Here is a 17,559-nt window from a genome sequence, read left to right as displayed (position 1 = left end):
CTAGCAACTTGATCACCTCGTCTTGGACCACCTTCATCATGGGCGGATGTAGACGCCTTTGGGCTTCTCTTGTGGGCTTGGCGCCATCTTCTAACAAGATCCGGTGGACACACGTGGTTGGGCTGATTCCCTTGATATCTGCTAGAGTCCAACCAATGGCAGTCTTGTGCTTCTTCAACACGTCCACCAACTTCCTTTCTTGCTCTACTTCCAGCCTTGATGATATGATCACTGGGAGGGTCTCCTTTTCTCCTAGGTACGCGTACTTCAAATGCTCAGGGAGTACCTTCAATTCCAACTTGGGTGCCTGAACAATAGAGCGTAGCATTTTATTAGTAGAAACCGGAATTGACAAATAAGAAATTGACCTCTTTATAGGCTGAGCCTCCAGTGAGGCCACAGTCTTGATCACTCTAGGCTCCTCAACGTCCCACTCAACCTTGGGGATAGGTTCCCCATTTGCATTATATCCGACCCCCTCCTCTAGGGTCAGAGCCAATTCATCCTCAACCATTGCTTCAGAAAAAACCTGCGCGAGTGAATCAACTACATCAATAGCAAAGCACGGTTTCAAGTCAGAAACAGGGTACCTCATGGCTTCAAGAATGTTGAAGCGTATAACATCACCATCAAACTCCATGGTGAGAGTCCCTTTGTACACGTCAATCTTCGTTCTTGCAGTCCTCATAAAGGGACGCCCTAAAAGTAATGGAGTGGTATTTAGGGGTGATTCCTCCATGTCCAATACGTAGAAATCCGCAGGGAATATCAGATGGTTTACCTGCACAAGAACATCCTCAACATACCCTTGAGGGTATTTGTTAGACCTATCAGCAAGTTGAATGACAACATTATCCCTTTTAAGAGGGCCTAGACCTAGGGACACATACAAATTATAAGGCATAACATTTATGGATGCCCCTAAGTCTAACATCACATTTTCAAACCTGGTGTCACCAATGATACAGGGAACAGAAAAACTCCCTGGGTCCTTTAACTTTGGGGGTAGTTTCCTCTGGATAACGGCTGATACCGTCTCGCTCATTTTCACCACCTCTTTCTCTCTTGTCTGCCTCCTTGTGGTGCATAGCTCCTTCAAGAACTTGGCGTATTTAGGCACTTGTTTGATGCACTCAATCAGGGGCATATTCACTTGAACCTTCTTGAAGATTTCCAAGATCTCTTGATCAGATTTATCTTTCTTCGTCTTGGCAAACCTGCTTGGGAAAGGTATAGAAACAACTGGGTTAGTCTTAACTAAACCACTAGAGTTAGGAATTGTACCTTTTGGTGCCTCAGCTTGGGGCACGTTAACTTCCACCCTTGATGTAGCTAGGTCCTTCTCAACATCCTCCTTAGACACTTCCACAACGTCTTCTTCTTCATTATGGGCCGCTTGGGTCTTCTTGTGGGCTCTGAGAGGGTCAACTAGTACGCGTCCACTCCTAGTGATGATGGCTTGGGCATGCTCATTCCTTGGGTTAGGCACTGTGTTGCTTGGTAGCTTCCCTGTTTCAGCAATCCGACCCATGAAATCCACCACTTGGCCCATTTGATTCTTGAGCTCTACAATATCCTTTGAATGGGTCGCCTGTCCTACAACCAAAGCTTGAGTAGCCGTGTTAAGTTGTTGTTGCCCTGCAGCAAGGGACTTCAACAGTTCATCATAATTAGGGGCACTCAAAGTATTAGAAACAGGAGGTGGAGGGACAGAATTGGGAATACCAAAAGTTTGAGGTACCTGAGGCCTCAAAAACAAACCTGGTGGGCGCTGAGAATTCTGACCTGGGCCTTGAGGTGGTCTCAAGGTGTTATCATTGTTGGCCCAACGAAAGTTGGGGTGATCTCTGAGCCCAGGATTGTATGTATTTGAGTAAGGGTTGTACCGCAGGCCGCCTTGACCTCCATGATACCCTAGGGCGTTAACAGATTCCCATCCTTCTGGAGAGGCAAGCTGGGGACATTTATCAGTGGGGTGTCCTTGAGTCGAGCACATCCCACACATTTGAGCCATTGCTCCTCCTCCATTACAGTTTAAGACTTGAGACAGCAGAGTAGACATCTTGTTGACCTTGTCTTCAAGAGCAGAGTTAGTGGACACCTCATGTACCCTCCGTTGAGAGGAAAGCACCCCCTCATATTGCTGATAGTTTAGTGCACAATTAGTAAGTAGCTCCCTTGCATCAGCAGGTGTCTTATCCATAAAGGACCCTCCAGCAGCAGCATCTAACAGACCACGCTCATTAGCGGTGAGTCCTTCATAAAAATAGGTAAGGAGGGACCCCTCACTCATCCCATGGTTAGGGCATGATGCTACAAGGCTCTTAAACCTGTCCCAATAATTGCAGAAATTCTCCTCATGTCCTTGCGTGATTCCACTAATCTGCTTCCTCAAAACAGTGACCTTTGAGGCAGGAAAGTACTTCGTAAGGAACTCGCCCTTCATCCTATCCCAAGTGTTGATAGTCCCAGCAGGCAGCTCAAATAGCCAAGTCTTGGCCTTGTCCTCCAAAGTAAAGGGAAATGCCTTCATCTTCAAGATATTGATATCAGCTCCTTGAGGGCACATACTCCCACAGACAAACTCGAACTCCTTGAGATGCTTGTTGGTGTCTTCACTACTCATCCCATGAAACTTGGGTAGGTGATGCAGAAACCCACTCTTTAACTCAAAATCATCATTAAGCCCCTCTCCTGGTTCTGGATAGGCAATGCATAAGGGCGCAGCACCCCCACCTGTAGGATTAGACAGTTGCCTAATAGTCTCAGCCATTGGTGCTTGTACTTGCTCAACACGGGCGTGCTCTTCCTCTTCTTCCTCTTCTGTGTCTGCAACGTCCTCTTCAGTGACCTCCTCTTCTTCCTCTTCAAAGACTTGTTCTTCTCCTTCTTCAGAATGGTCAGGTTTGTTGATCTCCTCGGTTGATCTAGTTGAGGAGTTATAACCTGAATAGCTAGAGTCCTGAGAATCCCTCCTTTCTAGAGGAGGGCGGTCTGAAAAAGTGAGTTTTGCCCTTTGCTTAGCACGTTCCAATTTCTCAAAGAGCTCCTTAGTCTTATCAGAGACAGTGGACATTCATGGACCTTTAAGACCAAATCAAGTGTTAGTAACATATACAAGGTTCGAAATACAAACATTATGTCTTTCCTACTTTCTAAGTTACTTTTACATTTACATACTTAGGTACTGGAACAGAGGACCTCGTTTGTGCAATGGGACTATAGAATAGCTACCCTCGACAAGGTCATGTTTAATCCAATATACCTTAAGCATGTCACACAACATTTTTTTTTTTTTTTTTTTTTTTAAGTTTGTTATAAACTTAGTTAATATCTCAATTGATTTCAAGTTGTAAGTCGAGCCCAATAGAAACCACTACTATTGGTGAGATACGATATAGGGATAGTCGCCTAGACATAAGTCTCTTTCCTTTGTTTCAGAAGGCCGGATGGCCAGATTAAGAGTTAAGTGAGAGGGAGGACTCATTTTGGTGATACTACGGAGGCTACTCCCTCATTGAGGTTTAGGCCCCTATCGGCTACTCCCACATAGTGGTTTACGCACATTCTATAGTATCTCTGAGATCCAATTGAACCCATCACCCAGGGTCCCAACCTAAGACACCATCCGTATGCGCCCCTTACTCAGCTGGGAAATTAACTTATGTGTTAGACCATTCTCCAAGTGCTAATAAAGGCCGCCCTCAACCTCAAGAGACCTTAGCAAGGTACTAATGAAGGGTTTAGGCCAATATTAACAAAAGGGCCCTTGTCTACTCATACGATTTTACACACTTACAACAATTAAGTATTTAACTAAATTCATGACAACATACAATTTACAACAATTAAGTATATTAATCTAAGTGAAAACAACATGCTTAAAAACTTCTACAAATTGTACAACAATTATAAAAGACATGTTTAATTTTGTAACACTCATAAAACTTAAACTAAATCACAATTATAGCTTGGCCTAACATAAATCGCAATTTGTCACCATTCCACAAGTATAGTACAAAAATTGAGCATGCATTCTATATAAACAACAAAATCGATGACACTTTAAGTACTAGGGATTTTAACAATCCCCGGCAACGGCGCCAAAAATTGATACGGCTTAAATAGCCTCACAATTTAACCCTGCAAAATGTAGTTGTTAGTATAGGATAAGCAGGGATCGTTCAGTCCGGGGATTGTAGGGTACACCTACACAAAAAGGTCAATTAACAAATTAAAGAATAAAATGGGGGTTTTGAGATTTGGTTCCTAATCTACTTAAAATAAAAACAAAACAAATAAAACTATATACAATGATCGACTTCCCTAACCTGGACCAATTCCACTCAGAAATTACTAAGTGTAAAAAAACAGAAAATCCATTTCAACATGCTACAAAAATGTGGCCATCTTAAATGCCTAGATAAGAGCCCAAATGAAAAGCCTCAGCGGATCAATCCATTTATCTGATTCGTTATAATGTAGGCTTGGATCGGAAAAGTCCTTACCAAGCCTAATACTACTAGTTTTCGAAAACACTCAGCGTAATTCTCTTAACTAGTAGTATTATCTAACCCTCGAATCAACTCACACGTGCAAATTAACCATTACACATAGAATTTAACACGTAATTTCCAGAATCGTTTAATCATTAAAGCATGATTTTTACCACTTTTTAGAACTAATTGCTACTTGTTTAACTCAGCGCCTTAACAAATAACAACTACCCTTGGCAAATTAAGCAAACACACAAGAACTCTCACCATTATTCTAGCATGCAAACTTATGAACCTAACTCTGAAAATTACCTAAACACGTAAAAGGGCACAAGATTGTAACATGCATCATAAAAGAATTCTCGAAATTAACTCAATAATAAACTGAAAATCTCAAAAATATTAAAATAAATATTCTGAAAATTTCATGTCTCCAATTACACAACTCGCAAATCCAAACACACAAAACCGAAATAAAAATTGTAAGTAGAGTCATAGTTACACTTTGAAGCTTTCCTCAGCGGCTTGGCAACAAGGTGATGAACTCGTCTCTGCTATGGTGGTGGAGCGTCCTTGACTCAGCGCCTAAGAACTTCGTAGAATGATGGATGGATGGTGGTCACGGTCTTGTGAGTGATGGAAGTTTAAGGAGTGAATTGGGCAGAGTTTCGGAAAAGTTTTTGGCCAGGAAGTGATGATAATTCTGGTCTGGACGTTGCCTATTTATAGGGGAGTAGTGGTTGGCTTTTGTCGATCATACCCTTTATCATTGGACGGATGAGATTGCATCATAATTCATTTAATTTTCCAACTGAAACGTCTCTTTTATGGCCTTAATTCCTCTCATAATGGGGTCTTTTAACAGCTGAAACGTCTTTCTCCTTTATTTATTTTCCAGTTGAAACATCTTTCTCCTTTATTCCACAACTGAAAAACGTCTTTCTCCTTTATTTATTTTCTTCATTGCTCGGTCAACTGTCTTAAATGCTTTATTTTATGACTCCATCATTGCTGTTTCCAAGAGTTCCAGCAGCCAATGTTTCCTACAACAAGCAGGAGAATATCAGAATTTTATAGAGAAAATAAAGGGAATTAAAATGTAAAGACCACAAAAACGAGGAATCCTGATCCAGCTAGGATTTTTCATGAATTTATCTTTTTCCGCCTATTTTATGCCAGACACAGTACAATACTCTTAAAATGACTCGATGACTCAATACACGAAACTTAAGAGAGAAACAAGGCTAAAATGGGGCATATACTCAATAATATCGTCGCACTTTATGCTCCTATCAGCTTCTTCTTGACCTTGTAGCGCCCACCACAGCTCGTCCCACGCTTGATGGTTACCACAGACGTGTAGAGGAGGTTGAGGCGAAGAAAGCCTACTTGGAATCGCGCCCTATGGTGGTCGGAGGAGGAAGAACGAAGCCGGTGAAATAAAGAGCTATGCGTGGGCTCGGTAGAGAAGAGAGAGAAAATATTTCCCAAAATGGAAATCTGACTTTTTCTGATATTTTTCCGGAAAAATCCCATGTATACCAAAATGGAAACGTTTTTTCCGACGGCCATAACTTCTTCATATGAATTCCGATTGACGCGTTCCGCATGTCCACGAACTCGTATCGATGCGCTCTACAACTTTCGTGAAGAAAGTTTTCGGAGAATCTTAACGTATCAAAAGTCAACCTTGAACCCCCCCCCCCCCTTAAATCCACACTTTTCGAATAAAAATTCATCCGAAACACTTCCGCTCCGTCTACGAGCCACGAAACCGTCCAATAACCATAAATTAGATTCCGGAAAATCCTCAGAAAATAGATACGAATTTCTGGGGCATCACAAAATCATTACTCTAAGGTAGCTCGGATAGTTTGTTAAGACCGATTGCCTGAACATGTTTCTGAAACGAATACTTTGGTAATGATTTAGTGAATAAGTTAGCGTGCTTCACTTCGATCTTCTGGTGTTCTTATTGTTGATGCATCAAGAAGAGTTTCGGCTAGATGTGATTAGTGGCTTCTCCCTTAATGTAACCATGCTTAGCTTGATCAATAACAATAGTGTTGTCCTCATAGGTGAAAACTAGTTCATCAGGATAATGAGATAGCTCTTAAGTATTTTGTATATGGCCAATAACTGCTTGAAGCCATACACTATCTCTAATCGCCTCGCAGCGCAAGAGAAATCATAGTGGTTTGTTAAAGTAGCTATCAGGGTCTGTTTCGAGACCTCTAAAATATTGCCGTATTATCAATGGTAAAGACACGACTAGATTGAGAACATCCCTTATGCAAGTCTGATAAGTAACTAGCATTGACATAATCGACAAGGGTTGCATTATTTTGAGAGCAAAGGGGGCTAGATCCACTCAATGACTCGTAGGGATAAAACAAGCTCATATCTGTAGTACCTTTAAGTAGACTTGTAAATGGACCAAATTTTGATTCGGACCCGCTCCAGATCCGTGGCTATTGAACGGGTTTGGATTGAAAATTTTGATCCGTTGATCCGTTTATTTAACGGATCAAATACGGATTTAGATCGATCCGATCCGTTAATGATCCGGTCCGTTTTTATAATAATAAAATATTATTTTTTATTAATACATTATTTTAAAAAATATATATATAAAATATTAAGAATTTATAATACAATTTTTTTACCAAAAAGCCAAGAAGGTTGTAGAAGCACAATTAATCTTATACATATCTTCTGACGTCTCTCTTAATTATTGGGTGTAGAGAATATTTTGATAATGTAATTCTACTTTCAGTGATACTCCTCATATTGTTTTAATATGGGGAAATTACTGGTCACACCCTATATTTTGGGTGCGTCGACAGTTCAGTCCCTAACATCCTAATTTTAACAAATAACTCCTCAGACATTCAAATCTCACACAATTAAGTCTAAAATGACTATTTTACCCCACACTTCCTTTTTTTTTTTCTCTCCTCTCCTCTCCTCTCCTCTCTCTCTCTCTCTCTCTCTCTCTCTCTCTCTCTCTCTCTCTCTCTCTCTCTCTCTCTCTCTCTCTCTCTCTCTCTCTCGTCTTATGCACTGACCCTGCAAAGACCAAACCCAAACACTTCGACTCCAACCTAAAGCCTTCTGCCCCCTTATTAAAAAAAAAAAAAGGAGACGAGGTCCGAATCGAATTCGACTCTGGTCGATCACCGAATTTATTTTTCTCTCTCTCTCTCTCGAATACTGATCCTATCCCTGAAGAATCAACTCCAGTCAATCATCGCAATCGCAAAACAGTACACAAAGTGGCATCATTAACCAGAGAATGACGTAAAAATGCAAAATCTACTCTACAACACAGCCAAAACAAGAATTAACTAATTTCACCTCCTCGATAGAACTAAAAAAAAAAAATCAATATCAAAATAAGGCCAGAAATTCGAGCCGAAGCAAATCCTAATCTATCCACCTCTTCAACGCCCTTTGTGAGAGAGAGAGATTTAAAAAAAAAAAAAAAAGTGACAGGTAAAATAGTCATTTTAGACCAAATTGTGTGAGATTTGAATGTCTGAGGAGTTATTTGTTAAAATTAGAATGTTAGGGACTGAACTATCGACGCACCCAAAGTACAGGGTGTGACCAGTAATTTCCCCTTTTAATATTTTATGAGGTATCATGATATAAATTTAATATTACTATTTAAAATTTAAAAATATTTAAAATTATAAACGGATCAGATTAGCGGATCGGGTATCCATTAATCCAGCTGACACGGATTTGGATCGAGCTATCAACGATCCGCTGAGTTAACGGAGCGGGTTCAGGTTGAATTTTTTATTAGTAAACAAATTTAGATTTAGGTCGATCCGGTCCATTTACAGGTCTACCTTTAAGATAACGGAAAATCTCTTTAATGCCATTCTAGTGGTGATGCTATATTAAGCTAAACAATTCTGAACAAATGAGATGTCTAGTCTAGTACATTGGGCCAAGTACAATAATGGGCATATTGCACCCATATATGAACACTCAGGGCTTAATATCTCTTCATCGTCTCTCTTAGGATGAAATGAGTCCTTGTTAATGTCTAGAGTTCGGACGATCATGGGAGTAGGTGATGACTTAACATCATGATAACTAAAACGTTGCAACACCTTCTAGGTGTAGTTCAACTGATGTACTAGGATTTCACCTCTACAGTGGTCGATCTTAGGCCAAGATGATATCATGTCTTCCCAAAATGCTACATCTTGAATTTCTTCTTAAGAAGTTCAGCAGTTTTAATCAAGGACTAAATACTTGTTATTCCTCAAACTTTACCTTAAAAAACAGTTTAGTCCCTCGCCTTTTAAATTAAACTGGATAGTCCTTATTCTTTGCAAATCTCACACAACAGGTCCAAAATGCCATTTATACCCCTCACTTCCTTTTTTTTATATATTTTTTATTTTCTCTCTTTTTTAATTTTATTTTTAATTTTATTTTACGTTTTAATTAATTCTTTTTTTTTTTCCTTTTTGTCTCTTCGTCTTCTTCCTTCTTTAAGCTCTCTCTTCTCCAGAAACCTCCCTCCATCTCTTCTGCAACCTTCCCCGCTTTGTTATATGATATGCCAAACTCAGAGCTGCCAAATTTTTTTATTTTCTCTCTTCTTCTTCTAGCACCAGCAGCAACATTTACCGAAATGCGACCATTTCTTCAGCACCAGCAGCGCTAGCAGTGGCTGATCCCACATTATCTCCCTCACCTCCTCCACCTACGGCCTCCTCACCATCAACCCGCCACCGTCACCCATCTCGATCAAAGAAACAAACTTTTCACAGAATCCATATAAATTCACACATCCAAGAACATATCAAAACTCCAAGATACAAAACAGAACGTTGTAGAAAAAACTGCGAGCTTGGCAAAACCCAGATCAAAAAGAACGTCGGATAAGCCTTCGTGCTCGCCCTCCCCTAGCCCGAGCCTCGTGGCCAGCTCTCTCTCTCTCTCTCTCCAAATCCCCAAATTTGAAAAACTCAAAACCTCCTCTCCCTGCTTCTGCAAAATCAAGCTCACCAACTCCCCCCACCAGTTCTTCGTCGTCCCTCTCATCGTCGACCACGACGCCGCCCGCTCCCACTCCCACTCCCTCAACGCCTGCTTCAACCTCACCAAACCCAAAATCAAAACCCTAGCCTCTCCATCTCGATCTACTGATAATGTTCTTGAGCTTTTCTGGGCTCCGAAGCCGACATAGCTTCCTGGGTCTTAGCGTTTGGGGTGGTGGTGTCGTCGGGGTGGCGGATCCATCTTGGCGCTCTACGACGAGTACGATCTCTCCGGCATCGAAGTCGTCGAGGAGGAGCTCGGCTGGGTCAGAGAGACCGGCGACAAGTTGGGCGGCGAGGCCATGAAGGCGTTGGAGCTAGGGATGGAGGGGTTGAATCAGGGGGAGGTGGCCATCAGGTTGCAGGTGTTCTCCGGTGGTTGCAGAGGGAAGAAGAGAGAGGGAGCGAGAGGTCAGGGGAGAGAGAGAAGGAGGGAGAGAGAAAATATATAAAAAAAAAAGGGAGAAAATTTTAAAAAATAGAGAAAAAAATTAAAATAATAATAAAAATAGGAAATGAGGGGCATAATAGTCATTTCGGATTATTTTGGACTTGTTATATGAGAATTTGATAGAATAAGGACTATTCAGTTTAATTTAAAAGGCGAGGGACCAAACTGTTTTTCAGGGAAAAGTATGAGGAGTAACAAGTATTTAATCCTTTAATCAACTCTTTCGAGGTTCTTATGAGATTCATATCATCTATATAGATTGTGATAACAGTGTATCCTGAAGTGGATTTCTTAATAAAAACACAAGGACATAGTTTATTGTTCATGTATCCCAAGCCGATCAAGTACTTACTTAGACGGTTATACCACATCCGTTCGAATTGTTTTACTCCAAACAGTGAACATCCTAGTTTAATTGAGAACGTGTTTCGTGTGTCACCAACAAGATCATAGAAGGTAAAAATTAGCTTCTTCACCAACGAAAATCTCTTCTTCTTTTTTTTTAAAGAAAAAAAAGAAAAGAAAAAAGAAGCGATCCAGGTACACAATAATATTTAAATGATCAATAGTTGATTAAGGAAATTATGCTCGACATACATCTAATCCAGAGGTGGAAATATAAATTTTAAGTTGATTTGTTTTCTTTTTCATCTTTGGATGTAAATGTAAAGATAACTGAGCATAACTTTTTTGTGAATGTCACTGTACAAAACAAGAAAGAGTCATCCTACGAAGATTTCACAAAAAGGGAAGGGAGAATTTTAAGAACAATACATGAACTATTGCCCACTGAGAATTAAGGTTATTATACTTTCAAACTTATCACATTAGTACATAACTTTACAAACCTGACACACTTTTAATACATGCCGTCAATAACACCGTTAATTCTATATTTTATTTTTATTTTTCAAAGGGTAAATTAGTATTTTTGTTCTCTCTCTGATGCACTTCCCTCACCTGCAACTCTCCTCTCTCTGATCCAGCGCCGCACCTCATCACGATCCCGCACTGCACAAACTCCAAGATTTATTTCTCTATTTCGCTCAATCTGTAAAAGTTGCCTTTGAAATACCGGGTACCCTAAGCACTTGCTTAAGTGAAATACCTGGATTCCAAATAATCGCAGGAGTGGTTTCTTCCAACAACTTTTTCCAAAGCCCCTCAAGCCCAGTTTCAGGAATCAGGTCTTTGACAAAGTCTGATTTGGCTTTGAAGTAGCTCTTGAATATGGATTTTCCTTGTAGCAAAACCTCAAGTCGAGTTCTAGTTGCGTAACCTGCTATGTACATCACAGAGTTGAGCCAACTTGTTTGTGTAACCTGCTATCAACATTAATTGATCGAAGCTTGGCAAGGTCTACAACAATGAAAGGTGTTTCAATCTGGGACACATATGAGAGATCTTCTTAATTATGCCCTCCACTTCGGACCCTAACATGTTGGTGTTTGATGCTTTGAGATCCAAATTTAGGTCTATGATTCAGAAATCAAAGACAGGATTGAATCGGTGAGAAATGAATACAAATTTTGGTAGGAATGATTGATAAGTCATATAAATAGAGGAAAGAAAAAGATTTACTAATGAAATTAAGGAACAACGAGATTGTTGGGTTGTTACATGTGTGAATGTAGTGTTGCTATACTTCTTCGATGTCATGGACAACGTTGTTGTATACATGGAGAATTTGAGGTGAGTTGGCGAATTCCAAAGTATACTAGTGGTAATGGGACAGGAAAATCGACGGCTTTGAGAATTTGTCGACTCGGACATGGTTGATGTGGTGATCGAAATCAGGGATAAGCTTACCTGAGAGAGAGAGAGAGAGACCATTTTTTTTCATCATCATTGAAAAGATGAATTTGCCCTTAAAAATATGATAGAAATCATACAAACTAACGAAGTAGATGACGGAATGTACCTAAATTTGGTCGGGTTTTCAATCCCAGATACTAATATGATAGTTTTGAAAGTATATTCACCTTAATTCTCAGTGACCTATACCTCATGTACTGTTCTTAAAAATTTCCCTCTAAGGGGAAATGCCCAAATACCCAAATTTTAGGAAAATTAGTCCCCCTTCCTCCACCAAATTTATAGATTTCCCTATTACCCATAAAATAATTGATTATGTTCCCTAATACCCAATTAAGTTTTTTTTTTGGAACTATTTTACCCTCTCCCTCTTTGTCTCATAAAAAGAGAGAAGTTGTCAGAGACTTCGCCGGAGGTCGCCAGAGAGGTTGTTGGAGGTCCCCAAAGAGATCTCATAGGTTATTGGAGAAGTTGCCGGAGATCTCACCGAACCTTTATTGACCTCAATAAAAAGGATTTTAGTGACCTGCAATAAAAAGAATTTTATTGACCTGCAATAAAAAATATTTTCTTGACCCCCAATAAAAGCTTTTGACCCCAACAAAACTTTTACAATTGAGCATTATAGAACTCATAAAAGATCGCTATTTTACAATTCCTGGTAGCCCCAAACATTACATGAGTTTCTCAAACCCTAAAATCTCTAATCCTAGATACAAATTTTTCAGTAAAAGCAACCAGACCTTGAGAAATCGAGCGCATATGGCATCAGCGATTTCCTTGCCGTGGTCTCTCTGCTCGCCAACAATGATAGTGAGGTCGGTAATGATCAAATTCGAATTAAATATCAACTCCGACAACATCATCTCGTCAAGCTGCACAATCTTCTTCGTGCTTGGCGGCGACATGTCGTACTCAGGTGAGACCCTCAGGTGGTCGTCCCGCTACTTGAGCAGGCTTTGTAGTGGACGTCCAGTATCAGAGTTGGTGGCGGCTTCTGAGCTAGGTCGGGCATATGCTTGGTGTCTGGAAAAGCGAGGGTTCTATAGTTTTCTCACGAAAGCTCAATGAGAATTTGAGTGAAGGAGGTGAGAGGTAGGGTTAAGGTTGCCTTCGATCAAGGTGTGATTGATGGTCTCGTCTACTGGAGCCGACGCCGACGAGGACAATCGATGGGCACCAAGGATATGGGCGGAAAGAGAGAGGATAAAATTGTCATTTGGCGGTTAAATATAGTGAGTATAAATTTTAATTTGTCGGTGGAGTGAGTAAGAATTTTTGAGTAAAATTTAGCAGAGACGCATATTTAAATTGTTAAAATAGGTTCATTAATGGGATGATTAGTGGAGAGAAAAACATGATTAATTAACGAATAGCGGATAATTGAAAATGGTGGTTGGCAAAGAAAGGATACTTGGGTATAGATGAGTTGACCATAATTCACCAAGTAGTAGTCTAGTAGTCAAACAAAGTACCTAATTTAATTATTGACAACTTTGGAAAGTGATTGAGATGGATGCAGATTAGATAACCACCGTCGAACTTTGCTTTGGAATTGGAAATGAGGTGGAGGCTTTTTTATATTTCATCAATTTCTTTCAATTCATTTGAGTGGCTTTTAAGCAAACCATTGATTTTTCATTTTTGAGGTAGCAGTAAGTTAGCTAGACAACCAATTATGAACTTTGTTATGTTCCATTGCAATTTAGGTGGACCGTAACAGGTCAATTGTGAGATATTGATTATTTTTGATATCACCAAACTCACATATTCGCTTCTCATTAACAGTAAATAAAGTCAAAATTATCGTTTTTTTTTTTAAAGAAATAGTAATAAATAAAAACTAGGCAGCCGTTACGATACATTATTATGTACTTAAATGTTTGATTGGATTAGGGTTTTTGTGGTCAAGCAGGTATTAATTTGGTGAATCTAGGTTGTTTGATTCACTGTTTAGTATCGTACCTGGTTTTGTCGTTGTGTCCGGCCATTTCCTTTCTATTCATTAACAATTACTCCATTATGAGTACTACTTAATTAGTTTTATGGTTGAACTACTTAGTAGTTAGTGTGTGGAATGTAGAATGTGGAATGCCTCATATAGTCATATACAAGTATGTATGTCATAAAAAAAAAAAAGTATGTATGTCATGATTGATCATTGATGTGAGACAACTCGTTATGATGCTATATCTCAATTATAATTTGTCAAATGTATACTGGTATAACTAAAATTTTTGGGAATTCCCTCATCTTCTCTCAAATAGAGTCAAGATAAGTGAATTTAGGGTTTAATAGGGTCGATTGTTTAATCTCATTAATGTAGCAGAAATATACAAAACTATTTGAAACATGTTGTTGGAACGGCTTGATAGTTTTTTTTTTTTGAGGTTTGGACGACAGTAGTAACCACACACACACCTTCATGCAGTGTATTCCAGCGTAGCCGGACTAATCATTGCACCGCAGACGCACGAACCTTGGTGTTTAATCAACCTAGGTCTCTCAAATCTGCTAGCCACGGGGTGGAGCTGGGATTCGAACGCATGGCTCGATAGTTAAAATTAGGGTAATGAATAACCATCTATCTAGCTAACTAGTCGGGTATTTCTATAAAAAAAAAAAAAAAAAGACAAAATCAATCATTTCCACTATATCGGAGATGAATGCAAATATTGCCCATACAATTTAATCAAGAAAATATATCACCATGCATGCAGAAAAGGAGAAGTTCAAAATCACCATTGAGGTCGAAACAATTGATTAAGCACAATTAAAATTGAATTAAACTTATCAATTATCCTCCTCCCCAGCCATAACCATTCTACTAAGACGACTAGGCCCAAGATTCTTCCTCCTCATTATACTTTTTCTTCTTATTACTTCCATTTGATTTCTCCTTCTAACGTGCATCATTGCTTCTTCTTCCATAACGAACCTCCTCATCAAAACGTCTTCAGTCAGAGATTTCCCACGAAAAACTCTTCTCTCGGAAGTGCTAAGCCTCGCGCTCATAGTGGTAATGCTTCTTTGATCTTGTGTCGTCATCCCCAATGGCTTCGATCTCGGGTAACTATTGCTTCTTCTTGGTGGGAGCTCAGCCCTAAAAACCTCATTGTAGGAAGATATGGGTGCACAAAGACAAACCCTAGTAAACGAAGTCGCAACCTTTAAGGAGGCACATTTTCTCAGCTTGTGTCTATTGGAATTCGAAGAATTAGGAATGTTGGTGTTTGTGGATTTGGTAATGGTTTTCCACAATGTTGTGGCATTTGGTGCTGGAACTTGATCTGTGGGAAGCTTGGGACTACTAATGCTTGATCTCCATAGAGAGCCCATCTCTATTGCTCTTTGATACCAAGGCTTCCTATTCAAAAACAAGTGCATGTCAATCTTATGCATAGATTCTTGATGGTAACCTAATAAATTTGAATCTTGTGTTTGCCTTTCTGCATAGATTCTTGATGATACCCTAAAGGAAGGAGAATAATGTGATGAAGTATAATGCATTCTTGTTAATTGGATACAATCCATGCATGATGAGGACTCAAATTAATTTATGGTCTCAATTCTAATGTTGTCTAAGCCAACTGCCAATTACCAAGTTTAGTTCCATAGTTGAAACGTACACACACTTACAGAACGTACCTGAACACTAAATATATGACCTATTGGTTTATATATATACTGACTCTGGTTTTAATTTTTCCAGAATATATTGACTATAATTATGTTAAAAACAGTTAAACGTTACGAAAGCCAAACAAGTCACTTGTTTTTCGTAAAAGACAAGTAGAGAAGTGGGTGGTAAAATTTCGAAGTCTTTAGTTAAATGTTTCACATGCGTATGGATGATTATTTGGCATCACCAAACTTAGACATATCAACGATTTGTGAATCAACCGTACATTGTTAGCAACACACTCCAACTGTCTCCATTTTTTTAATTTGTCTTTATCATATACATTATAAATAATATTCTTTTATTGTTTTGAAAAATTTATCATGGCATTGGTAGTATTATGAACAACTAATTTTACAAAGACAAATTAAGGAGTGAAAAGTTATTTAATGCCTCAATGACCATGATATTATTGGGCTGTTATCTCAAAACTAACTAGACTTTTTTGGACTAAATGTTTTATTTTTAAAAACAAGACTGAAGTGAACTGATACCATGCAAAACCAATGCAGTAAGGTTTTGTTGTTCAAAGTGTTAATCTGTTTTACCTTATTCCTAAAAAAGTTAGGAACACATACCGAGAATTAATATGATTATGTGAGTGGAATAATTTCGTGACTCAATAAAGTTGTAAATTTCTTGGTAGACATGCGATTTCTTTAGGGGAAAAAAAAACTTTGCCAAGTGATTTTAGGCGAGAATTGTAATAATGTTAGGTAAACCACAATTTAATAAAAATGATATGACAGCTAAACATTGGTCTGCATCATTTAGTCACTTTATCATTATCAAATGTTTCACCGCCACACCAAATTCTTCGTCATAGTTCAAATGTGGTAGATGGAAACACTTATTGTTAAAAAAATATATATAATAACTCATATTGAGAAATTGTAATCGAAAAAAACTCATAATGAGAAATGCGAAATGGTGATTTGTGGGTGTGGAGAACAATTGAGTGGATTAATTCAGTGTTAGAACAATCATGTATGGGCCTTTGGAGGCAGATCAAAAGATTCCAATTCAGACCAGGATTAAAGGAGTCAATGTAGTGACTAGTGAACTGGAAAGTAATGCGCTATCTCTCCAGCTTACATGTTACAGCTCTTTTGAACACAAGATTCCAATTAATTCAGACCTTTTTAAGGGTATTCGATCTTAAACTCGACACTAATATCGTATATATACGACTTGATAATATCAAATATAGAATGAAATTATAAACTGTGCAACTTCAAAGATAATTAAAGGGATTTTAGCATAAAAAAAGAAGAAGATAAATAATGGGAACTCTTTCTCTCTGTTACAGAGATTTTTCAGTAGAACAAATGTACTAAGTTGAGAGAGAGAGAGAGAGAGAGAGAGAGAGAGAGATAGAGAATTACTTTGGCATACCTTGCTGCTTGTGAGTTCTTTGGATCTTGCATGAAAAAATCGAGGTAAGGTAAGAAAAATTTGAGAGAGGTGATGAAGGATAAGAAGAAAGAGAACAAGGAGCAATTAGTTTCATTTGGGTTGAATTGATTTCTGGGTTTGAGAGAATGAGAGAGAGAGAGAGAGAGCTAGGTAGCTAGCAGGAGGGGCCTTTTCTCTTTTGCTTAGCTACAATTGGCATGGCCGGCCACTCAAATTAAGATGGAGATGGGATATATGGGGCTAGTTGATTCACTTGGCAATGCCAGTGTGTGTTTCTTTTTCCATCTTAATTCTTTACTATTAGAAAATCTTCTTTTCTTTTTCTTTGGCTGGCAGGGGCATGATTCCTCTTGATTTTCTTAAAGAGAGGGAGAGAGTTTTAAAAATTCAAAAGGCAAAGTAATTGCTTCTTTCTATATAATGACTTTACCAATATACAATTGATCAATTTTAAACAGATTAAAAAATCTTATCAATTCCTCCATCACTTTGTAGCTATATATATTTCTATTATTGGTTTGCTTGTAATCATGGTTATTTGCTGATATACATGATTGTTAGCATGGACGATAGTAAGAGCACTAATGTGTTTAAACATGCTTGGCCATGGCCTGCCCTGTGTCACACAATTAAGAA

At 38.8% G+C, this 17,559-nt stretch overlaps 1 protein-coding gene across 4 annotated transcripts; it reads right to left on the bottom strand.

The window, feature by feature from the left end:
- Positions 1-14,452: 14,452 nt before the first annotated feature.
- LOC133710821 (uncharacterized) lies at positions 14,453-17,157 on the bottom strand. Of its 4 annotated transcripts, none has more exons than XM_062136945.1 (2): positions 16,893-17,157; positions 14,453-15,192 (listed from the first exon to the last, which is right to left on the bottom strand). In XM_062136945.1, the coding sequence occupies exons 1-2, from the start codon at positions 17,015-17,017 to the stop codon at positions 14,619-14,621; spliced, it is 699 nt and encodes a 232-aa protein (XP_061992929.1). In that variant the 5' UTR covers positions 17,018-17,157; the 3' UTR covers positions 14,453-14,618. The 4 variants fall into 4 exon arrangements, with proteins under 4 accessions (XP_061992929.1, XP_061992930.1, XP_061992932.1 ...); XM_062136946.1 differs by having other exon boundaries at positions 14,453-15,188; XM_062136948.1 differs by having other exon boundaries at positions 14,453-15,188; positions 16,903-17,157.
- Between the last annotated feature and the right edge of the window lie 402 nt (positions 17,158-17,559).

The sequence above is a fragment of the Rosa rugosa genome, chromosome 5 (assembly GCF_958449725.1).
Source record: "Rosa rugosa chromosome 5, drRosRugo1.1, whole genome shotgun sequence".
Classification (NCBI taxonomy): Eukaryota; Viridiplantae; Streptophyta; class Magnoliopsida; order Rosales; family Rosaceae; genus Rosa; species Rosa rugosa.
The sequence above is the reverse complement of the archived record's forward strand: the minus strand, read 5'-3'. Positions and strand labels throughout refer to the sequence as shown.